Source organism: Adiantum capillus-veneris, chromosome 16 (assembly GCF_014529385.1).
Source record: "Adiantum capillus-veneris isolate H3 chromosome 16, ASM1452938v2, whole genome shotgun sequence".
NCBI lineage: Eukaryota > Viridiplantae > Streptophyta > Polypodiopsida > Polypodiales > Pteridaceae > Adiantum > Adiantum capillus-veneris.
Window position 1 is genome coordinate 144,382,470 of NC_140946.1, and position 27,563 is coordinate 144,410,032.

The window sequence follows — 27,563 nt, forward strand, 5'->3', positions numbered from 1 at the left end:
GTGGCTGTAAATCTCTGTTTTCAGCCCCTAATCATCTCTTTTAGGGTGAATTTCAGCAAAATACACATAGAATCTAGTTCTTCTCTACCTACACTACGCATACACAAAGTTTGGTGCGATTCCATCGTGAAAAAGGTCTCTATTTCGGCTTTGGAAGGTGCTCAGGTAACATTTTCAGGTTATGTGCAGAAAATAACAGCAAGCATGTGTGCGTGCATTTTGCGTATTTCTCCCTTGTTTTTGTTGCAGGAATGATTATGCAAAAAGGGACACAATTAGCGGAAGGTAGACTCTCATTTTCGAGAGCTTCCGTTGAGTTTTGGTGGAAGATAGACTCTCATTTTCAAGGGTTTCCCAAAATCTCATAGCAGAGGGAAAATCCTCTTAGTATTCTGAGAGTAGCTTTCGCACTCTCTCAGTCAGAAGCAAAAAAGAAAGAATAGAGGACGGGCAATTGCCCTGTTCCTGTGCTTGTAAAGATTCTCCCTTAGTAATAAAGCTAATCTCTTTATGGGGGGGACCAGTCCATCTTCTGGTCCCCTATGAAGTGTCAAGCTCTCTCTCTCTCTCTCTCTCTCTCTCTCTCTCTCTCTCTCTCTCTCTAATTCTCTTGAATATTTGAAGTTCAATTAAAAGTCAGTTTACGCTTCCGTATTTTTGTGACAGCAGATCCTCGCCGCATGGTCAGACTCCGCAAGGTTTACCGATTCAGCCCGGAAAACATAGATTTCAGCATCTACGTTTTCAACGCGTCGTCGTTGCATCGTCGTCATCGCCGTCGTCACCGACATAGAGTCAGAATTCAGCAGATAAAGATTTGCAGATTTCAGCCCTTAGTGTTTTCAGATTTGAGCCCGTCTTGTCGTCGTCTTCATCGTCGGCAAGTCCAAGTATTGTAGAGATTTGTGCAATCATAAGTAGACCGCTCTCGCCATAGAGAGTGGGGCCTTCGGAGGAGGGTTTTACGACGTCTCTGGTGTCGTATTCTCTTCTCTATCTCTCAGTCTCATGCACCTTCATTCACAGTCTCTATTCACTTTGTTTGTGTCCATTGCACTCTCTCACTAAAGGAACGGAAGGCTCTCCCTTCTGTAAGTAAAAGGAACCTTGAGCACAGTTCGGAGCACTCATCTTGAGAAAAGTTAAAACATTTATTCCGCTGCACCACATTACATTGGTATCAGAGCTTTGATAGTGTTCTATATCACTGAAGGAAAAGTAACTCTGCTCCTAATGGTACGCTAAAGTACGATGATGTTACTAGTGCACGTTTGTCAGAGGAGATGCGTCGAAAGACCATGACTAGCTCGCATCATGGCGAAGCTCATTATGTGCAAAGGGATGATAAGCAACGTAAGGGCCATTCTTCGCAATGTGAGTCCAAGAAAGAGGGCAATAAAGATGCATCAAAGGGTAGATCAAAGTCTCGTGGTTTCCGCAATGTTCAATGCCATTATTGTGATAAGTTTGGTCACATAAAGAAGGATTGTTATGCTTGGAAGGATAACAAAGAGAAGGGCAAAGGTAAAGGCAAAGATCATGATGATAAAGGGTGGGAATGAGCAACCTTGGTGTGAGCGCAAGGCCGCCAAGGGGTGCGCCCGCGGAAAAGAGCAGAACTCGGGTGAAGAGAAGATCCTTCTCTAACACAGATTGCAAGCGAAAGAAGACCCTCAAGAACCTCAAGAACTCAAGACCCCCAAGACCCCCAAGAACCCAAGTTCCTTGTGAACTTAAGAACCCAAGACCACAAGAACCCACGAGAACCCAAGACTTCAGTGGATGGTCATCACTCGAAGCGGAATGGATACTTTGCTTAGAGGTGATGAGCATGAGAGAGGCGAAGAAGAATTTTCCCCACCAGGAGGTTTTTCCGACCCTCCCCCTTCCCCATCTACGCCAAGGATTGCACTAACTCCTATGGAGGAGTTGAAGCAGTTGTTTATGGAAAGAAAGTTAGAACGCGAAGAAAGAGAAGCAGAAAGAAAGGGCTACGAAGAAAGCGTGGCAGCCATAGAGCGTAAGTACGACTTGGAGGCCAAAGAAAGTCAAGCCAAATTGGATCGCGAGAACCATGAAAGACAAGCAACATTTGATCGCGAGACCAAAGCAAGACAAGAACAGAGCGACCAATACATGAAAGAGTTCTTTCGACTCTTTTCTATTGTGCAGGCGCAGTTTGCATAGATTCAGGAGAAGGGGACTCTCTTGGTCTCGTCTTCTCCAAAGCATGATACACAGGATTTGCATGATGATTTGAATGATAATGATGAGCATGATGATTTGGATGACACTGACAAGCATGATGATTTGCATGAAGAAGATGTGATTGTTCACAAGAAGGATGAGTTAGTGGATACTTTTTCTAGCGAAGCTAATCTAGTTGCAGATTTGATCAATCACGAAGGATCGATCTTGGCTCTCGAGCCTAGGTCCAAAGCACCCCTTCAGGAAGAACTGATCTTGGCTCTCGAGCCTCGGTCCAAAGAACCCTCACAGGAAGTATTATGTATTCGCATGATTAGTACGCACGCATTGTTCGAGTGTTTCATTCGTGATCGTTTCTTGTATCTTCGTCAACGTCTTTATGTGATCCCTTTTCCAGGCATGACATATTGTACGTTGAGCACGTTTCACTCATGAATGAGCACGAATGTATGCGGATTGTTCATGAAAAGTTGAAAAGTATGTATGTAAGGAAGTCACATTCCATGTCTCTTCCTTGGCATGACACATTCGTAGAATGAGCACAAGGAAGTATGAGCACCAAGCATGGGCATTTCCGTTGTGAATTGCCACAGTTGATTGCTTTAGATTAGAAGAGAATGATTCGATCTCATTGTTTGCGCGTGTGTAGTGAACGGTTTGGCACTCCGTCTATTGGTTCATCTACATTGCATGCACAGTCTTTTAGGACGACAAGATTTTTCCACTCACTTTACATGGAATAGGTATGTTCATGGTTTTGTGTTGGAAATGGTTTCAGGAATTTTCAGCCATGGAGATTCTTGGAGAAGAAGGAAGCATGACTCTCGACGAAGTTGAAGCATCGAAGGAGCCACAGAAGACTTTGTGTCGCTTTCGGCGTGGCCCTAAGAAGCAAGCGTTGCAGACCTTTATGAAGTTCAAGTACCGCACGACCCACACATCAGAGTGGGCTGGCGCAGAGTCCCCTCCAGGATTTTGGATGCTATTGGCGATCTCCCTCGACGCCATACAGTTCGGTACCAGTACCTCACTTTGAAAAGGAGGGGATGTCACGTGACACATCGAACCCTATGTGTCTGTGGACAAGCTACAGCTTGACCAGGTTTCAGTTCAGTCAAGTCAGTCTAGAATAGAAAGTGATCTGGCACTTTTGTGAGTCTGTTCGCAGACCGTGCATGTCCAGACACTTAGATTAGATGCATATCCTCTGGTTGCACACCGCATGATCTTCAGATTCCAATCAGATCCCATTAGTAGCATTTTTACAGTGCATAGACCTACTTCCCCTATTTTTGATAGCGACAACAAGACACACAGAAGCCTAGCGTTTTTGCAAAAGCACAGAATTCAGCCCTAGCGTTTTTGATTTGCAGACCAACCTCAGCGTTTTTGCAGATCTTCGCGACGGAATCAGCCCTAGACTCAGCGTTTTCAGTCTTCAGCCTTTAGACACCGCAGATCAAGTCCCGAACCTCGTAGATCTCACCTTCCCGCAGCAGATCCTCGCCGCACGGTCAGATTCCGCAAGGTTTACCGATTCAGCCCGGAAAACGCAGATTTCAGCATCTGGGTTTTCAGCGCGTCGTCGTTGCATTGTTGTCATCGCCGTCGTCACCGACATAGAGTCAGAATTCAGCAGATAAAGATTTGCAAATTTCAGCCCTTAGTGTTTTCAGATTTGAGCCCGTCTCGTCGTCGTCTTCATCGTCGTCGAGATCGTCGGCAAGTCCAAGTATTGTAGAGATTTGTGCAATCATAAGTAGACCGCTCTCGCCATAGAGAGTGGGGCCTTCGGAGGAGGGTTTTACGACGTCTCTGGTGTCGTATTCTCTTCTCTATCTCTCAATCTCATGCACCTTCATTCACAGTGTCTATTCACTTTGTTTGTGTCCATTGCACTCTCTCACTAAAGGAACGGAAGGTTCTCCCTTCCGTAAATAAAAGGAACTTTGAGCACAGTTCGGAGCACTCATCTTGAGCAAAGTTCAAACATTCATTCCGCTGCACCTTACAATGGCCCTTTCCAGATAAAAGAAAATATAAATGATGTCTCCTTTATACTGAAGCTTCCCGATTCTTGGAAGATTCACAATGCATTTTATGTGAGTCTATTGAAGCCCTTTAAAGGCTATGTGTCGGATGATGGGGAGCCAGATGAGCAACCCGAAGTGGAGGAAAGTGAGGAGATACTCGTTCTAGAACAGATATTGGTACACAAGGACAAAAAGATAAAAAGTAGAGTGATTAGGCGGTTCTTGGTTAAGTTCAAGAACTATCCTGCATTGGATGCGAAGTGGATGGAGGAGGAGGACCTAGCAGATACTCCTCAGATTTTGAAACTTTACCTTTACCTTGAAGCATTCGGTTTAGCATAGTCTACTCCGATAGAACCCCGATTTCAGCAAGGGTGAATCTAGTGCAGCGGGTTTGCACAAGAGGGGAGTCACTCCGGTCCTTTGTCAACGGATTATCCCGATTTTGAATAGAGTCAGTGATGTCCCCTTTGGGTTTCAGGGATACTAAAGGGCTGAGTAGTATTTTACTGTATGACTCTATAATTGGAATTCCTGAAAATGGAAAATGATTGATTTGTATTTGACTTGTTTGAGTGCAAGAACTGAAAGACGAAATGACTGCAGCATTTCGGTCTCATAAATCTCTATAGACATGATTGCAATAAGGATTAGTTAATCGGGCATCCGTGAGGTCCCGAATGGATCTAGATGCGATTACTAAATACGTTGCCGATTGATCATGTTCTGAGATTTGGAATGAATTTGTATATGATTTGTCATGTGATGTCTTGTGATGCCAAGTGATGTTCGGTGATGTGACTGTCGTCTTGTACAAGTGCTACATGTGTTGTGATTAGTGCGACGGTACTAACAGTCAGTGTCTACTGAGACAGTTTATGGCCTCTGTTTGTTTTGCAGGCGTGATCGAGGGCGATTACAATTCTTTCAACAGGGGGGTATGTCACAAACTGGTGACATGGCTGGCCCCTGGACACACACACCTTGCTGACACAGCCCCAAAAAATGCACCGGAAAACGCATTGATAGGCTGACGTGGCAATGCCGTACAGATTTCCGCAAAATCCGCTGACTGCTGATGTGGTAGGATCTCCGCAAAACGCGCTGAGTTGCTGACATGGCAGTACGTACCGATCTTCGCAAATCACGCTGGCTGAATTTGGGGCAGCTTTTGGATTATAGTTGCTTTTGAGTTTAAGAAACTTTCGAGTTTGAGATTTTGGGGCTCTGCTTTTGGGGCATCCCTTGTAAGAATAAATAGGTCCAAGGGCCTCATTATTCAGGGCATCTGGATGCAGAGTGAGTGTGAGTTCCCGCGGACTCTTGTACTTTGCACGCATATTAATATAAAAAGAAATACCGAAAGGGGCGCCAGTCTTTGGGGCCAATATCTCTTGCCACGGAACTACGCCGGGCCGTGTCGTCTTTTGTGAACTGTTTTAAAGTGAATCTCTGTTGTGTCGTGGTAGAATCTTGACTTGGGGTGTCCAAGTTTGTTACATGCCCGAATAGCAACCATATCATCTTGAATGTCAACTATTTCATCATTGAGCTGATTTTGCCCGGTTGCCCATCAATTTCAAGTTGATTTCTAGCCCTCTGCCTATCATTGTACATGTCCTGTCCAGCATCTTAAGCTCAAAGATGATAGGCTGATTTTCATGCATAAAACATGGCTGGTCAGGTTGAAACTTAACCTTTTTTTTGTCCCTATTACTAGGAAGCACATTAGTCAACAATTTTGACTCATTGAAAACTACATCATGGCTGTGTATAATCTTTTTAGAGAGAGGATCCAAGACTTTATAGCCCGTTTCTCCCTCATCTTTATAACCCATAAAGATACCTTTAATGGACTTCATGTCCAGCTTTGTCTTTTCTCTACGAGTACCTGTACATAGGCTTCACAGCCAAAACCCTTATGGTTTGCTTGACCAAACCTCCTCAAGGATGTCATTATCTAATGCAAAGCTGGGAGACCTGTTGCAAATATGAATTGAGATTTTCAACGCCATTTCCCAAAACTATTGAGGGAGAGCAACAACGGACAACATGCAACGGACTCGCTCACACAACGTACGATTTATCCTTTTAGCCACCCATTAGAAGAGGGATTATAGGGAGTTGTAAGCTCTCTTTTTATCCCTTCTTTCTTACAAAACTCAACAAAGGATTTTGATACATACTCAGTACCATTGTTAGTTCTCAAGCACTTTAACTGCTTGCGTGTTTGTGTGCATACATAGGCATAAAACCTTTTAAAAGCACCAAAGGCATCATTTTTGTTTTTTAAAAGATGCACCCATAGCTTCCTAGAAGCATCATCAATGAAAGTGATAAAATACTACATACCACCATAAATTTTGACAGGCATATAGCATATGTTAGAATGCACAAGTTCAAGCCCATGAGACTTTTTAGTACCTGCAATCGGGCTTTTTATACCCTTTTTTTCCACACTGATAACATGTGACCTCCTGCTTCTTGTCCTTCCTTTTGCTCTGGCTCCTAGATCCATTAGAGGAGTTACCTGATTGCTTACGCCTCCCACTAAGCTGATATGCACCACTTGTTCAACCACAAGACTTTCTCCGTATCTCCTCATTTGAGATAGAGCCTCTGATTCCATCATAAGTGAGAGTAGGAGAGTTACTCAAAGAGACCACTAGTGTCTCCCATGAGTCAAGAAGTGTCATCAATACGATTTTTTTTTTCCACTTATTGTCGAAAGCATGTAGACCTGTGTCCTGGAGCTGACTCAATATACCTGTAAAAGCACTCAAGTGCTCGGAGGCGGCCTTCAATTTATCTAACTGAAGGTTGACTAGCTTCCGCATAAGATGCACCTGGTTAACCACAGTTTTGTTCTCATAAGTGGCCTTAAGCTTCTCCCATATGGCAGAAGCTGGTCATGTAGAGCGTCGCTCCACCATCACTACCCTCTTATCTCTCTAAAAACTTTTCTGTTCCCTTGCCTCTCTAATCTCCGTGTCACGGGCACATCTAACCCTATGAGCATGTGGACAATCTAACTCCTATTTCTAGGGTTTAGGATAGCTAGGAAGTGTTCTGGCACCCTTGTGAGCTTGTACGCAGGACTTGCATGGCCAAGCACTTTAGATTAGTTGCACACCCCTGATTGCACACGAGCTCAGCCAGTGTTTGCTAGGTGTAGGAAATGGGGAGTGTTCCCATACAGTATCATTAGTACCAAGCCTAGGTAGTAACTGCATACGAAGCACCTCTTATTAATGATGCCTTAAATTATTGATAAGTGACATTAGGCTAGCATTTGCAGAAGTCGTGGGTTTTTTTATGAGCCCGCTCAACCTAAAACTTTTGCCCTATATAGCATTTTTGCTAGCAGCATTAGCTCATCAGCACCATAGCGTTCTTCCATCAGGAGTACAGATCGGCCTTGGTGTTTTCCAGATTCCAGATCAACATTGGTGTTTTTGTACCCATTAGCATCGCGTCAGAAGACTAGTTCTAGCGACAGTATCTTCAGATCGAGCTCAGATCAGCCAGTGTTCACAGATTTCAGCCCATTCCCATCGTCATCATTAGCACCCTTGACATCCAATAGAAGATCAGTCATAGCCTTGTCAGTTTACAGATCCTATACGAGAACTACTACCGTTTTGCCCTTAGCCTCGCAGATCCCATCAACATCTTAGCATTTAGGACCATTGTATCAACATTTGTGCAATCTAAAGCAAATATCTCTCGAGCGATAGAGAGGGGGGCCTTGGAGGGGGTTTGGACCCCATCGAGTGTCTGTCTTCTTCTCTATCACTCATAGAACCTTCACTCACAATATCATTCTCTCTCTTCTCTCTAGTCGTTTCATCACCATAAATCACTTCTGCTGCACATTACATTCCGGCATTACCTCCTTCATATGAGAAATCTGCGAGTGTGATGTCGTCTTCAAGAAAAATACCCATCTTCTGTCACAAACTGCTGACGTGTCAAAGCCCTGAAGAAGGGAGCCAACTTACAGATGCCGGCCGAGGGGCCTAAACCCTAAGAAGAACAAGTAGCATAAGAAAAAGAAGAAGTCCTACCAACTTATGGGGACCCCGTCCGATGGGGCCCCAGTGACATAAAGGGATCAAAATAAAGCAGGACTCTCACACACACACACACACACACACACACACACACACACACACACACACACACACACACACACAAAACTGATGACATGGCAGTTGTACGGACGCTCCGTGTTTTGCGCTGACTGATGACGTGGCAGTTGTACTGAGTTCCGCAAATCGCGCTGGCAGCTTTTTAGCATTGCTTTTGGACGAAAGCTTTTGAGTTTTGAAGGCTTTTCATGTAAACTGCTTTTGGGGCCTAAGGCCTTTAAATATGTGCTAAGGGCTCATTCTTTGGCATGCTTTTTGGAGAAGGTGCAGAGTCTGGAGTACCGGCTTGTACAATGTTGATGCAATATAAAGAAATACCGAAAGGGGTGCCAAGGTTTGGGGCCAATACTCTGTGTGGTGGAATTCCGCCAATCCGTGTCACGTGTCGTCTCTCTTTCTCTCAGTTCAGTTGTTATTGAAGTGCTAAAAGTCTGTTCAGTCTGTTCTTTGCTATTGGCACGTGGTGCTCGTCTTGTGAGAGTGGTATCGGAGCATCAGTCGTGTGCTTTTCTGAAAGCATACCGGTCCTACCAAAGAGTAGACAAAGCAAACCAGAGACTAATGGAATTTTATTTGAAGTATCTTCGGTCCCGACCTCGGACTTATTAGCCACTCCCACCCTTCATACATCGCGCATCGGGCGCAACTCTTGTCTTTACCGCTCATGTCTTACAGGGCATAAGCCAAAAAGATCACTTGTAAGAGAAGGATCCAAGATTTGTTACGAGTCACTGCTTTTCTCAAAAGCAGTGCCATGCAGATGTTGATGTCTACAGCTACCAAGCCGCACACTCCAAGGACTTGGCAAGCTTTCAAGAAAACTTTTTGTCCGAAGTTATATGGTTTCTGACATCTCTCTTCAGAGTGCAACTTTTGGCAGAGTGGGGTATCGTGAAATGCTTGCCATGGAAACCCTAGTAGATTACAACTTGAAATTTCTCGACCTCTCTCAGTAGATGTCTCTTCACGAGCAGATGACCTTGGAGGTCCAGTGCGATTGCTATCTTGGGACTACCATCGCTGCCAAAGAAAACATTGTCTGTCCAAGAGCTGATGGACCATGCTGTGCTCGGCTACGACCTTATGGAATGAACCTAACCCTAATTTTTGGTGCAGGTTTTAGGATGGAAAGTCAGTCGACTTTTCGAGCTCAACAGATGTCGAGATTGCTTTTTAAGTTTGAAATCTGTCTGAGAACTTGTTTGGTGATCCTGTTGGAATTTGTTTGAAATGGATGGTATTTGTTTTGAACCTGTTTTGGTGCCGATCTGAAATGTTTGATTCTTGTTTTAATACTGGTTTCATTGATTGGTGATTTTACTCTCGTGTGGAGAAGTGAGAAATACTGTTTTGGTATTGTTTGAACCTCGGAACGACGCAGGCCGATGCCTGGGAAGCGTTTCGTTGTATGTTTGAAAACCTCGGAACGACGCAAGCCGATGCCTGGGGAGCGTTCTGTTGTATGCTATAAAACCTCCGAATGACGCAGGCCGATGCCTGGGGAGCGTTTGTTTGTATGCTTGTAAAATAATTGTTGTTGTGACTCCCGGCCCGGATCTGGATGGTTATGCGGGAGGAGTATTAAGAAGTTAGAGCAGTGGTTACTCTCAGCAGCTCCAAACGACGCAGGCTGTGGTATGGGGGGCGTTTGGTTGTAAAAGGCCTCTATATCTCTTGACCCGGACCTTTTTAGGTTATGTGGGAGGAGTGATGAGGGAGTCGTTGAATATCTCCCGGCCCGGACCTTGTTAGGTTATGCGGGAGGAGTGTTCATCAACGACTTTATGTTTCTATGTCTTGTAACATGCATATGTGAGCATTTGTGTTGCATTGTAATGTGCCAACCACTGAATATTCCTAATTGGTTGAGATTGCATGGGTTGTAATTTTAGTGCATCAAGACACCCGTGGAAGATCAGTGCGGTCTGGTGTGATGGCTAATTTTACTACGTCGGAATATCAAGAGTTCCGATTTGGACAAAAGGAGAAGCCAACTCCTTGATCAAAAGAGCCGAAAGGAGAAGCCAACTCCTTGATCAAATGAGCCGAAAGGAGAAGCTAACTCCTTAACAAAAAGAGCAAACTAATTGTCCCTCGGAACGACCCTTGGAAATTTTTGAGCTAACTTGAGTTGTTTTGCAGATATGCTGTAATCGCGGACTATTACTCTCTTGCAAGAAGGGGAGATGTCACAAACTGCTGACGTGTCAAAGCCCTGAAGAATGGAGCCAACTTACAGATGCCAACCGAGGGGCCTAAACCTTAAGAAGAACAAGGCATAAGAAGAAGAAGTCCTACAAACTTATGGGGACCCCGTCCGATGGGGCCCCAGTGACATAAAGGGATTAAAATAAAGGAGGACTCACGCACACGCGCAAAATTGATGACGTGGTAGCTATACGGACGCTTCGTGTTTTGCGCTGACTGATGACGTGGCAGTTGTATGGAATTCCGCAAATCGTGCTGGCAGCTTTTTGGCATTGCTTTTGGACCAGAAGCTTTTGAGTTTTGAAGGCTTTTCATGTAAACTGCTTTTGAGGCCTAGGGCCTTTAAATATGTGCCAAGGACTCATTCTCTGGCATGCTTCCTGGAGAAGGTGTAGAGTCAGGAGTACCGGCTTGTACAGTGTTGATGCAATATAAAGAAATACCGAAAGGGGCGCCAAGGTTTGGGGCCAATACTCTCTGGGGTGGAATTCCGCCACTCCGTGTCGCATGTCGTCTCTCTCTCTCTCTCTCTCTCTCTCTCTCTCTCTCTCTCTCAATTCAGTTGTTATTGAAGTGCTAAAAGTCTGTTCAGTTTGTTCTTTTCTATTGGCACGTGGTGCCCGTCTTGTGACATCTTCTTACCCTCTCAAGGGCCGGGAGATCTTGCTATTGGAGTGGTATATGTTTTCGATTGCATAGTAGAATGTATAACAGAGGATATGTATCAATGCATTTGACAGACTCAACTCAAAGGGAGATTACTGCCTGTCAACTCTTTGTATGAAGCACCTCTGGGGCAGATCTGGTGTAGGAATGTGATCTGGCTTGATGTCGGGTGGAGAATGGGCACCATGCGAGAGATTTGGGGCGGGTTTGCATGCAAAAATACAGATTTGGCTGTGCGTTCAAGGCTAAAAACGCAGCAGATCTGCAGCAAAGATCTGAGTCAATGATGGGGAGATAATGGGGCAATGATTGGCAGCAGAGGCACGTACAAGAGGCAAAGGCCACCTGCAGGGATGGGGCTGCAATTTGACTAGAAAAACAAAGGTAATGGCTGCAGAGAAGGGGTGCGATGGCCTCCAAAATGCCAGGTAGCAGGTATGGCTGAAAACACTGGGCTCTCCTTCAGATAGCTTGCGTTAGAGATGACCTGAGGGCCTCCTTTTATCCCAGTCCCGTGACCTTGAAATTCAAAGCTCAGTTAAATGGCTCACAGCATGTGCAATATGCAGACACAGTTTCAGTGCGGGCCCTGTTTCTTACAATTGGCTGAACCATTTGACCCTGGCTCTGGGCCGCGACTTGTTCCTATCCTACTCTCCATGCTAGCGGTGTTGGATGAATTTCAAGAATTACCTTGTAAAAGCCATCTATGCAAAAAGGCCAAACGACTGACAACCTAATCTAATGGACTCGTGCAGACATGCAGGTCCAGCGAACAGGTACACAAAAGTTCCCCATACAAAGTCCCCTAGGTTCCATAGACATCGCTTGGCTCTGGGAGTAGGTTTAGCATCTCCATGGGGGGCACACTACACAGACCTAGTGTGCACCTAAAAGGCTATGTTTATGTCCTTTCACTCTGATTTGGTTTTTTATATATACAGAAGTGCAAAACGTTGCCATTATCTGCTGCCACATTAAGTACAGAAAGTAAAGAATTTTTTTTTACTTGAGCTCGTACTTTTGTGTGTACTCTTCAACCTTTTTATAAGATTATGCCATTTCCGCTTAAAGGGTCTTTCATTAGATTTTCATCTATTCTTTGATTCGCACTTTCAGCTTGTAAACATGGGCAAAGATGCTGCAACTGTGAGCTTGCTTTTTACGTGGACGGTAAGTGGCTCCCCTTTTCATTATCTGGAGTGCTATTATTGTCATAATTGTCATTCTTGTCTAACTTTCCATTGATGCTACATACAGAACTCTGTTGGTGGAAGCTCTGATTTGTCTGGTGGTCATCACAACCATCCTTTCATGTGAGCTTTTTTTGCTAGGGTTCTGTTTGAAAGTTTTTGTTATTTTTGGTGGTCTAAACTTCGTTCTTAATTTTTATACAGTGAAGAGGATGGCGTTCGTGGCGCACTTCTTTGTCATAAGTAAGTGTTGTCTCCTCTTTCTAATTTGCATGTGATAGTTCTGTTACTAATGCTCAATAGCTTTGGTTCTTTGCTTTGCAGGATAGGGGATACTTCTCTTCCCCTAACCTTTGCAATTGCAGCTCAAGAGACTCCGGATGTTTCTGTGTCTGTGTGTCCTTCATTCACATTGGTAGGAAAAAAGAATGGTTTTTCTGCAAGGCAGATGTGGTCGCAGATGAAAGAGGTCTTATGAAATGCCGTTCTTTTCCATGAGCTCATAATATTTTTTATGTATGCTAATGATGACTTTATTTGGCAGCATGGATCATTTGACTCTGGTAATTGGGACATTAAACCCTCGCCAGCTTCATCTCAAGGGTCCTCAATTGGAGCTGCAGTTGCCGCAAAAGTGGTGGTTCCACCCCATGAAAAGAAGACTGTAGTATTTGGCTTGGCATGGGACTCTCCAGAAGTAAAGTTCATCAAAGGAAAATCATATCACAGGCATTTTCTTAGCCCTGCAGAAATCTCATGACACTGTAGAGGCTTATGGTTACCAAGCTTGTTATGACCGATCACCTTAACAAATTATGCTTTTACTTACTGTAGAGCCTTGTGGTTAGTGTGGTGTTTGAGAGGGATATATCTTACATCTTGGATTCCATGCTACAGTCAAAGATGGCGACTGTTCTCACCATGACAATGTCAAATAATAACCAGTGCATGAAAAATGCCATTTAAGCATGTATTATGCCTACGTACCAACATTTGGTGATGACATATTTTCACACATTTTCAACATAAAATGCTGTAGATTCTTAAATCAAAAGTATCATCTTTTGGTCATCAATCAATTATCCCTGCATGGGTTGTTCTAGGCATTGAGTGAGGGGCAAAAGTTCTTTGAAATAGACTGAGGATGATTCCTTTTCTAAGTGTCCTTACAATGATACCTTTTCTTGAATACAGAAGGTACACACAGTTTTATGGAGTCGATGGAAAAGCTGCTGGAAATCTTGTTCATGATGCCATCTGTGGTATGATTTTACTTTCTTTGAATTAGTTGCTTGTGCTTCTATTTGTATAAGTTGCAAAGCAAGATTATTACAGGGCAGGTGAACTTCGTCGTGACTGTTAAACATTTAATTTAATACGTTTTAAGTGGTGTAGCTTTGTGTTCGCAATTGTGTAGGGATGATCAAGTTGAAAATGTTGTATTGTTTGAGGTCGCTATATTGAGGTTGTTTCTGACCTTCATAGAACGACCTCCTTACACTATGGGTGAAACCCAATGGTTGTTAGCCTATCATCTTACAAAGATGGAGTATGTTCTCAAATAAGGAGGCCTCAGCTTTGTGTACCATACAAGGCTGCCTAATATTCATAACATGTACAAGGTGTTTTCTAGAGTCATGAGGCTTCTGCTTTCAGAGTGCATGTCGTTGATATATCAAGCTCAACACATGGTACGCTCGGATGACTTCTCACCTATATTTATCACTAGCACGAGGTAGCGGACGCAAGGGTCATCGCGAGTGGTTTTACAACTAGACTTCAACTACATGGTTCACCTACCGAGAGTGATCGCCGCTTATCTTGCTAGCTCTCTCACTAGTGGTTTCACATTGACTGCTCTACATAGTTCTCATTATGTTGTATTTTCTACTTTTGCTTTGTAGATTTTATCTTCATTTTTGAGTAGTGAGAAATAGCATTTTTTTTGAGTCTCCATCTCCATTGTGTGCTCTCTTGATAGTTCATGAGCCCATATTGCTGCAACATACATCAAAGCTAGGGTGACCAAAGTGTCGAAGAGCCACTCCTTGGTGCGGGGCTCGTGAAAGTGTGCGAGATGACATCTCTTCTCTAGCATGGCCAAAGTTGCATATTTTTGTCCCTTGCCGCCTTTGCCATGGTGAAGCGCTTGTTGGGAATTGTGGGCTTTGTCCTATGATGGTGTGTATCTCCTCTATCCTACTGGGATGCATAGGTGGCACGGAACCATGTGGTAGCATGTGGAAAGTTACCTAAGGGTGTGGGTATCCATGGGGGTCATTGTAACAGACTTGGACACTCCAAGTCAAGAATCTACCGCGACAGGACATGAATTCACTTCAAAACAGTTCACAATTTGATTCGACACCGGCGGCCCGGCAGAGTTCCGTGCCAAGAGGTATTGGCCCCAAGCTGGCGCCCCTTTCGGTATTTCTTTTTATATTAAATCTGTTGCACAAAGTACAAGGGAGTGGGAGGGTCTCACTCTCAGACTTTGTGTCGAGATGCTCTGAGAAGTGGGAGCCCAGACCACGCTTATAAAGAGTTACAAGGAATGCCAAAAGCAGAGCCCCAAAAGCTGCCCAATAAAAGCATTCACAAATCAAGCAACTTTTAAAAATAAAGCTCTTTCTCTCTCTCAAGCTTGCGTGGAAATTAAAGCAACAAATTGCGTAGGATTTCTAGCCCGAATCTGCGTAGAAAAAGCAGCCCGCACTCAGCCATGAAATGCACTGCAAAACGCGCAGGGTCCGTACGGCAGTGCCACGTCAGCATTCAACAGATTTTCCGGGCATGTCATCCAGCCGGGGAGGGTGTGTGCCCCAATGTCCAGGGCCATGCCATGCCACGTCACCCATTTGTGACATACCCCCACTTGAAAGCATTGTAATTGCCCTTGATTACGCCTGCAAAACAGATAGAAGCCATAAACTATCTTAGCAGACACTGACTGTTAGTACCGATGCACTAGGAACACACACCTAGCACATGTACTAATTGATAGTCACATCACATGACATCACTTGACATCGCAGGACATCACATGACATCACTTGACATTGGAGGACATCACATGACAAATCACATTCAAGAATTTCATGCGGATCTCAGACCATGATTAATCGGCAACGTATTTAGCAATCGCATCTAGATCTAGTCGGGACCTCATAGATGCCCGATTAACTAATCCATATTGCAATCACGTCTATCGAGATCTTTTAGACCGAAATGCTGCAATCATTTCGTCTATCAGTTCCTGCACTTAAACAAGTCAAGAACAAGTCAGTATTGGGAATTCCAGTTCATAAAGTTATACAGCAGAATACTGTCAGCTCACAGTATCCCCGAAACTCAAAAGAGACATCAGTGACTTTAGTATCAAAATCGGGGCAATTTGTTGACAAAGGAGTGGAGCGACTCCCCTCTTGTGCATACCCACTGCACCAAATTTTGCCAGCTGAGTTCGGGGTTCAATTTTGGAATAGACTAAACTAAACCAAAAGCTTCAAGGTACAATCTGAGGAGTATCTGCAAGGTCCTCCTGCTCCATTCACTTCGCATCCAATGCGGAGTAGGTCTTGAATTTAACAAAGAACCGTCTTATCACTTTACCTTCTATCTTTCTGTGCCAATATCTGTTCTGGAACTAGTATCTGCTCGTTTTCCTTCACTCCGGGTTGCTCATTTGGCTCCCCATCATCAGGCACATCGCCTTGTAAAAGGCTTCAAGAGACTCGCATGAAAACATTGTGAAGTCTCCAAGTGTCAGGCAGCTTAAGTCTAAAGGAGACATGATTTATCGTCTCGGAAATCTGGAACGGTCCATCTTATCTCATGCTAAGCTTTTGAGAAAGCCGCTCCTTTCCCTTTTTCTTTTTTAGGCGCGCCGTCTCAAAATGTAAGAGCACCCAACCGTTCTCCTTGAATTTCAAATCGCGACGATGTCGATATGCTGTCTTTTTCTGAGATTTCCGCAAAGCCTTTCGAACCAAGTCCAAGTCCCTCGTGAACTGGTCGGCTTCAAAGAAAAATCTTATCTTTCGTGCTAAGGAAGGGTGGAACCTTCGTAGCAAATTCAATAATCTCAAATGGCACCTTCCTTATCAAAGAGTTAATAGTGTTTCTGTAGGCATATTCCACCAAAGGTAAAAAAAACCCTTTTTCCCATGAATTCTTCAGATTCAAAGAAGAAGATTTCAACAAATCGAGTACCACTGAATTAGCATTGTCCGTCAGTCTGCGGGTAGAAGTTGAAGGAATGATGACGAGAACTGCAACCTCGTGCCAATGTTCTCCCAAATAGCCTTCCAAAACAAACTCGTGAATCTGGGGTCCCTGTCGGAGACAATCGTCTCAGGCATGCCATGTAATCTGAATATCTGGGCAATAAACAATCGTGCCCACATTGTGTTTTCGGGAGATCAAAATGAAATCCATTGCAATACTTTTCCTCCAGGGGCGGGTGGTTATGGGTAAAGGCTGTAACAATCCCTGTACTTTATGCCTGTCAAAACTTGACCTTCTGGCAGGGAGTACCTTTCGCTCCTTTTCAGGATAGGATTAGACATTGGGACTGTCCTGGAGGCACCTCGCACGGCAGCCTCTGTAGTTGCCGAGGCAACCGACATCCCCACAGTATGTGTCCTGGTTGAGGACACCCACACTCTCCCGAAGGTCATCCTACTACCTCGGATGAGTGGAGGTTTGGTTCCGTCAGAGCGTGGAGTATTCGGGCCTCTCAAACCAGTGTTTTATTTGTCGTCAGATGGGCCATCTTGCAAAGGCTTGTCCACGGAGGAGACCCCGACCTATAGGACCATCTTCGGCTGCTAGGAGATCTCTCGCTTTTGCCACGAGTCGCTTCGCGAGAGGGTTTTCTTTGTACCCCCCTTCTGGCGCAGACGTCCCCCTTTGCAGCAGTTCCTCGCGGACTGACGAGCTTCGACATTCGTCGTCGTTGGGATTTTTTTGCCTACAACTTCACACGGTTTCTCAGCGACCCCTCACTAGACTTTGACGCAGCTTGCTTCAAAGTTCATGTATTGTTCCTTGCAGCTAGAGGGATAGAGGCCCTGGACTCTACGGTTGGCTTCTCTTTTCCCCTATGCGGCAGGGATCAGTGTCACAAAGTGATGATGTGGCTGCCCGCTATACACACACACCCTCTGTTGGAAATCCTAACCCTAGCCCTAACTGCAGAAATCAGAAATTTGCTGACGTGGCAAATTGACACGTGGCAGCTGTACGAACCCCCGCGAATTGCAGCGAGATTTGCGGCAGAAGGACAGAACAGCGGCAGATTTTTGGCATTGCTTTCCTGCTTTATTTTCTATGCTGGTGAATGTGCTTATTTCTACGCAATTGAGAGAAAGCCTTTGCTTTATTTGCTAAAGAAAAGCCTCTTGCTTTAATTTATTAAGCAAGAGAGAAAGAGAGAGAAAAACATTCAGGCAAAGATCAGCCGACTCCCTCGTCATCCGGAGATGTGGGAAGGGATCACAACGAAGATTCCGGCAAGGAGTATGGCCCGCCTTGGCCTACTCAGGCGGAGCTTCGAGAGATGGAGCGTCAACAATTGATTGGCGACGCAACAAAGATGATGCTTAATTTTGCCAAGGACCCGAAAATGGCAAAATATATGAGCAAGACCTCTTTGGAGAAGGTGCACACGCAGTGGCAGAAAACCACAGAACCACCCCGAAAACCCACTCTCAAGAAACCTCCTACTTCCAAGAAGTATACAGAGAAGGAATTAGAAGAGGTGGTCGATGCACGAATTGCTCAGCTTTTTGATGCGCAAAACAAAGCTAAAAAGCACAGCAAAAAGGAGAAGAAAGGCACTGACTTCTTGGGTTATTTGGGTCGTCAGTCAACATTTGAAAAGGCAAAGAAACAGAAGAAGCGTGTTCGATTTGAAGGAGTACCCAGTTCTTCTTGTTCTTCTTCTTCTGACAGTTCTTCTAGCTCATCTGACTCGAGCGAAGAAGACCAAAAAGGTAAAAAGCAAAGCAAGAAACAACGCTTCGGAAAGGGCAAGAAAAAGGCAAAGAAGTCTAAATCTCGCCCAGTTAGAGACAGTTCTACAAGGGACTCGTCTACAGCCAGTTCAGACTCTGACGACAGCAACTTTTATGCAAAGAAGAAAGAATTTTTATAATGCCAACCAGTATGACTTTCTGGAAGACAAAAGCAAGAAAGTTCGAGAGTTTAAGGAAGGTGGATAGTCAATTAAATTTGACACGTTTTCGGGATATAGAGATGCTTCGAAGGCTTTGTCTTTTGTACAATAGTTTGACATCGCTTTCGCGGGAGGACGCTACTCAGAGCACTCTAAGATTCGGAGAGCTGCCTCTTACTTTAAGGGGAATGCTCGAACTTGGTGGTCCACGCTTCCTTTAAACAAGAGTGCGCCAGTTAAATGGATGAAATTTAAGAAGCTTTTCATTTCTTCTTGGCTGACTCGAGAGTATGAACACGATATACGAGCTGCTTGGAACCATCTTCGGATGACCAAGAAAGATACAGTGGACGCTTATTGCGAGAGATTCTGGAGCTGTTTTCTACCCTCCTCTTCATTCAAGAAGACCTCGTTCAAGGAACAAATTGAGCAGTTTACCTTGGGTCTACCTACAGAGATCTGACATCACTGCTTGAAACAGAAGTCAGCTTCTATTCAGGAGTTGATGAGTCATGCGAAACGGGGTTTTGCGATCCACTCTGGTAGTTTGACTTACCCCACGGATGAGATCATGACACAAAGAGCTGAACAGACTTCGACAAATGAAAGTAGAAAGAGAAAGAGCAACTCAAAAAAGAAAGATGCATGACCTAAGCTTACTCCTCAGGAGAGAGCTCGCTCATCAGGGAAGGGAAGTGCTTTGGATGCGGGGAAACTGGACATATCTCTGCGAAGTGCCCTAAAAAGGCACAAAAAGAACAGAATGACAAGGACGACGGAAGAACTGAGAGTTTGAGAGCAGCTGAGGAACATGGAAGAAAAGGCAAGATGAAAACAGGATTGGTTCCAGATTGCGTGGGTAGCGATTGTAAGGTGCAGCGGAATGAATGTTGTTCTTTCTCAAGATGATTGCTCCGTAATGTGCTCAAGGTTCCTTTTGTTCTTAGGGAAGGGAGAGCCTTCCGTTTTTAATGAGAGAGTGCAATGATCACTCACAAAGTGAATGGACATTGTGCATGAGAGTGTGTGAGATTGAGAGATAGAGAGAGAAGAGAATACGACACCAGAGCAAGGTTGTAAGGTATGTAGTATTCGGTACGTGTTCGGTACGTACTGTACGTTGTACCGTATGGATTGGGCCATAAGGTACATAAAATTCGTAGTATATTTTTTAAAAGCTAAAAATACAAAGAATTTCAAATTTATATACAACCTATCTAGTTTAAAAACACTGCACAATACTTAAACATAGCCACAACTTTCAAAAAACACTTAAAATCACCCCACAAGTTAAGTAACGGCTAGATAACTCTGCAACACAATTAACGCACACTTCCAAGTTGAATACAAAACTTACAATCTTTCGCGAGGTCAGGACTCTAGAGTGTCTCCTTGCAGACTCCAAACACAAAGAGAGGGAGGGAGGGAGGGAGAAAGAACCTTATCGGTGGCGGCAAATCCTTCCTTGGTCTCTGTGCAGAGACTCTGTTCTACTCTCTGATTCTCTGTTGTGATAATAACCAGTATAGGATAGGTGGACTTATTAAAGGCCTCGCCCACCTAATCCGACCACGGGGAATAGGCACTGCTGGCGATTTTTTTTTTCCAGAGGTTTATTTTTTCAGAGGTTTTTTTTTTTTGTGTGGGTACGTACGGAATCGTACGGTGCGTACGGATACCGTACGGACGTACCGTACGGTACGGAACCATACCGTACGTACGTACGGAAACAACCTTGCACCAGAGACGTTGTAAGACCCTCCTCCGAAGGCCCCACTCTCGTTGGCGAGAGTGGTCTACTATTGATTGCACAAACTGGTACAAAGTGGATGCACATGACTGATGCAAGTCTAGGCTAGGTCGATGTCGACAACGGGGATGACGAGACCAACTCTAGGGCTGAAACTGATGCACTTTTATCTTCTGTCTAAAACCGCCAATGGCTGAAATCTGCTGAAAACCAAAACGCTGGTTTGGGGCTGATTCCTGCTGGTTGAAAACCGCTGTTTTGGGCTGTCCAAACGCTGAAAATCTGATGCCATGCACTGCTGAAAATGCTGGGGATGTGGGCGATCATGGGCTGCTGAAAAACGCCAGCAAAGGGGGAAAACTTGCGGCGATGGAGCCCTGCTGAAAACGCTAATGTGGGGGTGTTGATGGCGATGAGCATCTGCTGAAAAATGCCAGCCAAGGGAGGACTATGGCGATGCTGATGAAAACGCTAGAGGCTGGGGTGTCTTGCTTGGAGGGAAAACGTCACCAAGGGGGGGATCTTGCTGAGAGAGAGAGGGGGAACTTGTTGCCTGCGGCCTGTGTTCTCCTTGCTCTTCTGCCAATTAGTGCTAGCCTAGGTTTGGTTATATACAAACTCACTCAATTTGCCCTACCTACTTTCCAACAAAAGTCACTTAAATTAATAAGTGAAAAATGTCAAAAATAGGGAAAATAGGTTAACTGCACTGGAAAATTCCCCTGAAGAATTCTGATGGGAATGCTTATGATCATGCTGTGTGCAACTAGAGGATATGCATCTACACTAAGTTCCTGGGCATGCACGGTCTGCAAACAAACTCACAAGAGTGCGAGAACACTTGCTAATCTAGACTGACTGGACTGACTGAACCCTGATCATGCTGTCAGCTTGTCCACGGACACATAGGGTTGGATGTGTCACGTGACATCCCCTCCTTTTCAAAGTGAGGTACTGGTACCGAACTATATGGCGTCGAGGGAGATCGCCAATAGCATCCGGAATCCTGGAAGGGACTCTTCGCCAGCCCACTCTAATGTGTGGATGGTGCGGTACTTGAACGTCATAAAGGTCTGCAACGCTTGCTTCTTTGGGCCGCGCCGAAAACGACACAAAGTATTTTGTGGCTCCTTCAATGCTTCAACTTCGTCGAGAGTCACGCTTCTGTCTTCGTCGAGAATGTCCATGGCTGAAAATTCCTGAGACCATTTCCAACACAAAACCATGAACATACCTATTCCATGTAAAGTGAGTGGAAAAAATCTTGTCTTCCTCAAAGACTGTGCATGTAATGTAGATGAACAAAGAGACGGAGTGCCAAACCGTTCACCATACATACGCAAACAATGAGATCTAATCTTTCTCTTTTGATCTAAAGTAATCAACTGTGGCAATTCACAACGGAAATGCCATGCTTGGTGCTCATACTTTCATGTGCTCTTTCTACAATTGTGTCGTGCCAAGGAAGAGATATGGAATGTGACTTCCTTGAATGCATACTTTTCAGCTTTTCATGAACAATCCACGTACATTCGTGCTCATTCATGAGTGAAACGTGCTCAACGTACAATATGTCATGCCTAGGAAAAGGGATCACATAAAGCCGCTGACGAAAATACAGGAAACGATCACGAATGAAACACTCGTACAATGCGTGCTGACAAATCATGCGAACACATAGTACTTCCTGTGAGGGTTCTTTGGACCTAGGCTCGAGAGCCAAGATCGGTTCTTCGTGATTGATCGAATCTGCAATGAGGTTAGCTTCGCTAGAAAAAGTATCCACTAACTCATCCTTCTTATGAACAATCACATCTTCTTCATGCAACTCATCATGCTTGTGAGAAATCACATCTTGATCATGCAAATCATCATGCTTGTCAGTGTCATCCAAATCATCATGCTCATCATTATCATTCAAATCATCATGCTTTTCATCATGCAAACCCTGTGTGGCATGCTTTGGAGAATAAGAGACTGAGAGAGTCTCCTTCTCCTGAATCCGTTCAATCTTCGCCTGCACATTAGCAATGAGAGATGGAGAATGAACAACTTGCTCTCCACGAATGACAATTGGAAGTCACTTTTGGCATTGAAAGTGAACGTATTTTATGCCCAATCAATGAGAGGGTTATGCTCACGAAACCATCGAATGCCCAAAATTTTATCACATCCTGAGAGAGGAGAGATAAAAATTTTTCTACGGAAAGCAGCTTGTTGAACCGTAAACAACACATTAAGGCACTCTTTCGTGATGAGAGAGTCCATACCAGGAGCGAAGCCAAAGACCTCGAGAGGTGATTTCTGACTAACCTCTACGCGGGCTCTCTCAACAAGAGAGGGAGTGATCACATCATGCATACTGCCTGGGTCAAACAATATGACAAAATGTTTCCCCGTCATATGACCATAACATTTAATGAGAGACTCATCAATGGGAGGGTCAGGAGAAACTTGGGGCACACTCGTGTTGTCATTGATTGCATTGACAGAGGAAGTGGGCTCTGTGGATTCTTTAGATTCATTAGAGTCAAGCTTAGGACATGTTCTTTTTATGTGACCCTTAATGTGACAATGAAAACAACGACCTTCCTTAGAATATGTGCTTTGCTCTTCCGACGTGATGTATCCTCCTAAAATTCCTTGTGCTATCTTTTCATCTAGAGTGAGCTAAGGTTTAGCAATTGTGTTAGCTTTACCCTTAGGTTCATTGGAAGAGTTCTTTTCTGAGAGAGTATTGGAAGATTGGTTAGAAGTACATCAAATTCAATCTAAGAGGAATCTTTTCCATGATAAGAAGAATCCTACTTCTACGTTGTCTAACTCTACAATCAAATTGGTTTCTAGTGCTGCCTTCACATCTTTTCTTTAGAATAAGATTATCTAAATAAACATATTTCGTTGGTATTCTAACAAAATTTGATGTTTCAAAGAGGAATTTACAAACACACATAAGCAATCATGATAATACAAATAATCCTTATGTAAGCAAAATTTCTTCTCAACCATCTCTCTTGATTTCTCAGTTTAATTTCAGGTATAATTTCTCAGCCAGATTAGAGGACAAGAATCAATGTATACTACTCGAATCAATCAAGAAATTCAATTTCAAATCTTAAATTTTATGCATGACTTTGATCATAGAAGCTTTCAAATGATGCATCAAATACATAAAGCATCATAAAGAAGGGTTAGATGACTTACCTTTATCATCCGCATCGTTAATAGTCTCCAATTCAACCATCTTAATACATATTTCCTTATTAATGGCTTTGTTCGGGCATTTGAAAGTCTGGTGGCCTTACTCTTCTTGAAACTTGATTGATCTCGCAGCTTCTCCCGTATCATCATCGTCTTGATCATCGCTCCTCTTTCGTTTCTTCTTCTTTGATCCTTCATCTCTTGGAGACGACGATGGACCGTTTCCATGTTTAACTTCCATCTTCTCCTCCACTTTGTCTTCCTGCACCAGCTATTCTCTTTCCTTTATCCGCTTTCTCATATCTGTTAAGATCTTCATTGAGCCATCGAATAATCTCCTCTTGTTCCTTCAATCACTGCTGATATGCTTCCATCGCTACCCCAGGATTGAAACCACTCTGATACCACTTGTGACGCGACACGGGAGAGCGAAATACATTGATAATAAACAAAGAATATACAGAGTACGCAGAGTAAACAGATGGAAATAAAGAGTTTGTATGGATATAAAGTAATCATTACAAGAAGAGCATAGCTCGTTTCATAACCTCCCGACCACCCCCGAGCTATCTCAATCACACTCTCACTCTCACTCTCAATCTCAATGTTGTGCACAATCTCAATCTCAATCACACTCTCACTCTCAATCTCAATCATAATCACACTCTTAATCTCAATCTCAATCTCTTGATGGCAACAACGATCATAATCGAAATTGCAACACGATCACAATCCCAATATCATTACACCCTGCATCGTCTACAAAATAGCCAAAAGAACATACTCGTGCAACCAAATCAACATGGTAATCAAATTCAAAACATCATTTTATACCATCATAAAAGATTATAATCACTTCTTGATTGGATCAAACAAAAGAGATAGTACCTGTGTATATCTGTTTGTAAGCTAACCTGTTGCTGTTTGTAGGTTATCCTGTTGCTGCTGGCAATTTGTTTCTGTCTAACGGTAAGGCTTTGGCCTCTCAACCTATGGGTTGTGGGTTCAAATCCCCCGTTGGGTCACACTCTAGAGGGACACCTTGTGCTCACCTGGTGTTCACGTTGCTAGGGCTCTTGCCCTTGGACACTCGAGTGCATCCTCCTCCTGGGGTGGGTCACTCGAGGAGGAGGTTCCTAGCTGGTTGCTACGAGTTCTCTCCGCCGTTCCCAGCATGTGGTGCATCAATTAGGTGGCCATGGTGATGCCTACGCGTGGCTCTTGCCCGATGGTACGCGGCCCTTGCCCGACCATGTAACATGGCTAATATTTGGAAGGGATAAGCACCTCCCCCTGTGGGCCCTATGGTGTGTCGAAAAAAAAAAAAAAAAAAAAAAACGAACTCAGAACATAGACTTCCAAATACTCAAAACGACGGGAACATGTCTGGTCCTCCTTGGCTACTATTCTACCTGCCTGGGCGCGACCTGCTGCTGCACTGCCGCGAACTGTTGCTGCCCTGCCTGCGCGCGCAATAGCAGCAGCCCTGTCACGCGCCCTGCTGCCTGTCTGGGTTCGCGCGAAATCCTGCTGCTGGCCTGCCGCGCGCCAACCTCTGCCATGCTGCCTGTGCGCACCCTGTCCTGCCTGCCTGGCGAACTGCCTGTAGCCCTAACAGCCCACCTCTGCAAACCCTAACTTCGTGAAACCCTAATTCCACGAAACCCTAATCCGGTAAACCCTAATTCCGTGAAACCCTAACTGCCCCAAACCCTAATTGTGCGCATCCTTCTACCGCCTGCAAGAGAGAGAGAGAGAGAGAGAGAGAGAGAGAGAGAGAGAGAGAGAGAGAGAGAGAGAGAGAGAGAGAGAGAGAGAGAGAGAGAGAGAAAGTCCAAGCTTCCTTTCGGGTCTTCCTTTTCCCGTTTGCCAGTCCAGCCCATTCTTCATGGCGGCTTTGTCGGTCTCGAGTGCTACACACGGCGCTCCATCACCACTTTCCTGTCGCGTGGACTGTACTGGCGACGTGTTGACACGAATTGACTCCAAAATACAACACTTGGCACAGCATGCCTTGGTTGGCCGGATGATTGGACAGTCTCCACCTCGCTCTTCTATACGTGATTGGTGTCAGATTGCATTGGGCACTACTCAGGGACGGGTCTCGGAGCTTACATTTCTTGGCAGGGGCATATTCATGGTACGTCTTTCAGATCCCGCAACTGCCTCAGCTCTCCTGGCTCGCTCTCCGATACTCTCTGATCGTAGGATGATATACTTGACGAGGTGGTATCCCGAGTTTACTACTGAGGAGTTTGACAGTCGACACCTTATTCCCAGATTCCCTCTGACGCTCTCCTTCCCGGATATGCCTCTCCATTTTATTGATGAGCATCTCCTTCAGATGATTGCTGCTCATTTTGGCACAGTAGTTCCAGGATCATGCATCTTCTCCTTTGGCCCACCTCGCATTCAGGTCCTGGTGTTTGGGGATACTTCATTACCAGATACAGTTACTGTGGTTGTGCGCGATCGAGACTACTCTTGCCAAATGGTAGTCACTGGCCGCCCAGGATAGTGCTTACGTTGTCACTAGATGGGACACTTGGCACGAGATTGCCCCACCCTGCCACGCCATCGGCGACAACAACAGCCGGCTCATGGCACTCATGCTCAGCCACGTGGTCAGCGTCAACAACCGGTTCCTCCTACTACTACTCGAGCACCTCAGCAGCCTGCAGGTGCTCCTCGAGCTTCGACCCTCCATGTTCCTCCCTCCGCTTCAGTTCCTACTGAGACTGCATGGCAAACAGTGGGTCGTAATCATTCCTTCCGTCCTCGTCAGCAACCTACAACGCATGCAGCCCCCAGAGTTACCTCTCCTGCTCCCTCTCAAGTTTCCACCACCCCCTTACCCCTTGCTTCTCCTCGCCATTCTTCTTCTTCAGCACAGGATCACTTACCTCTGCTACCAGCTCCTCCTTCACTTGCCGTTCCCCCGCCCGCTCCTTCTCCTCTTCCCGAGGTCCCTATTCCCATGCAGATGGATCATTCCCGGCTATTACCTCTCCCTTTTCCCCCCCCCCCCCCCCCCCCCCCCCCCCCCCCCCCCCCCCCCCCCCCACCTTCTGGTCCTCCCCCTCCCTCAGCCGCTCATACTTACGTCCCACGCAGTTTTCTCAGCTCCTGCCCTCTTTCCTGGGGCACTCATCGGGCTGAAATGTGCGGTGACTTAGAAGGACCATTGCGGGTGCAGCTCTACCTTATGCATCTCAAGCCAGGTTGTGTTCCCTCTTTAATAGGCAGTCGCTCTCAGCCCACCCATTCTTTTTTCCTTCCATTCCACGCAGCTCAGGAATGGTCTGAGGATCAGGTTCTACATTTTGTGCATGCCCAATCTATGGCTCAGCTTCATTTATGGTTGTCTACTTCCGCTCCGGATGTACTGTCTCCACACTTCCCTTCCTGTATTGGTGCTATGGAATGGAGTGATGTTTATGCTTGCTATTCATTGCCTATGGTCATTCATGTATCCTCAGATGTGGTGCTTCCTATGTCTATGCGCATTTGGGGTGTCAAAGCTGCAGCATCGGTAATGCAATGTAAACAAGCTGAGGTCCGCAGTTGGTGCAATGAGACACCATATTTTAGAGAGGGCTTGCGGGTTGCTTTCCTACCGCCCGAAGCTCACCCCTTGGATGGCCCAGCTGCCTCCAAGAAGATGCGTAGTTAGTCAGATGCTTTACCAATTCTTTCATGCAGACTATGGATTTACATGTAGTTTCTTGGAATGCTAATGGTTTACAGACTTCTCGAGAAAGAGGTTCCCGCAAGCTTTTACTTCGCAGAGATTTACACGCTCATGTAGTAGGCATTGTGGATATATTACTAGTACAGGAGCATAACATTGCCACTCCCTTTGGTAATCTCATGCCCTCGGGCGCTTACACTTTTTGGGAGCCTGCTCTGGGCATTCATGGACAGAGTTGCGGTGTATGCATTTCAGTGGGGCCACATTTCTTGGCCTCAGTTCAG

The 27,563-nt window shown here is 45.0% G+C and overlaps 1 protein-coding gene across 1 annotated transcript in view; it reads left to right on the forward strand.

The window, feature by feature from the left end:
* The window catches only part of LOC147439998 (uncharacterized), a 106,788-nt gene that overhangs the window by 18,966 nt on the left and 60,259 nt on the right, over nucleotides 1–27,563 (forward strand). The window contains exons 9-14 of the mRNA XM_086485696.1: nucleotides 12,386–12,439; nucleotides 12,527–12,582; nucleotides 12,664–12,702; nucleotides 12,784–12,928; nucleotides 13,004–13,188; nucleotides 13,654–13,721. Of these exons, the coding sequence (XP_086341822.1) occupies nucleotides 12,386–12,439; nucleotides 12,527–12,582; nucleotides 12,664–12,702; nucleotides 12,784–12,928; nucleotides 13,004–13,188; nucleotides 13,654–13,721 (547 nt within the window). The remainder of the gene's footprint in view (nucleotides 1–12,385; nucleotides 12,440–12,526; nucleotides 12,583–12,663; nucleotides 12,703–12,783; nucleotides 12,929–13,003; nucleotides 13,189–13,653; nucleotides 13,722–27,563) is intronic.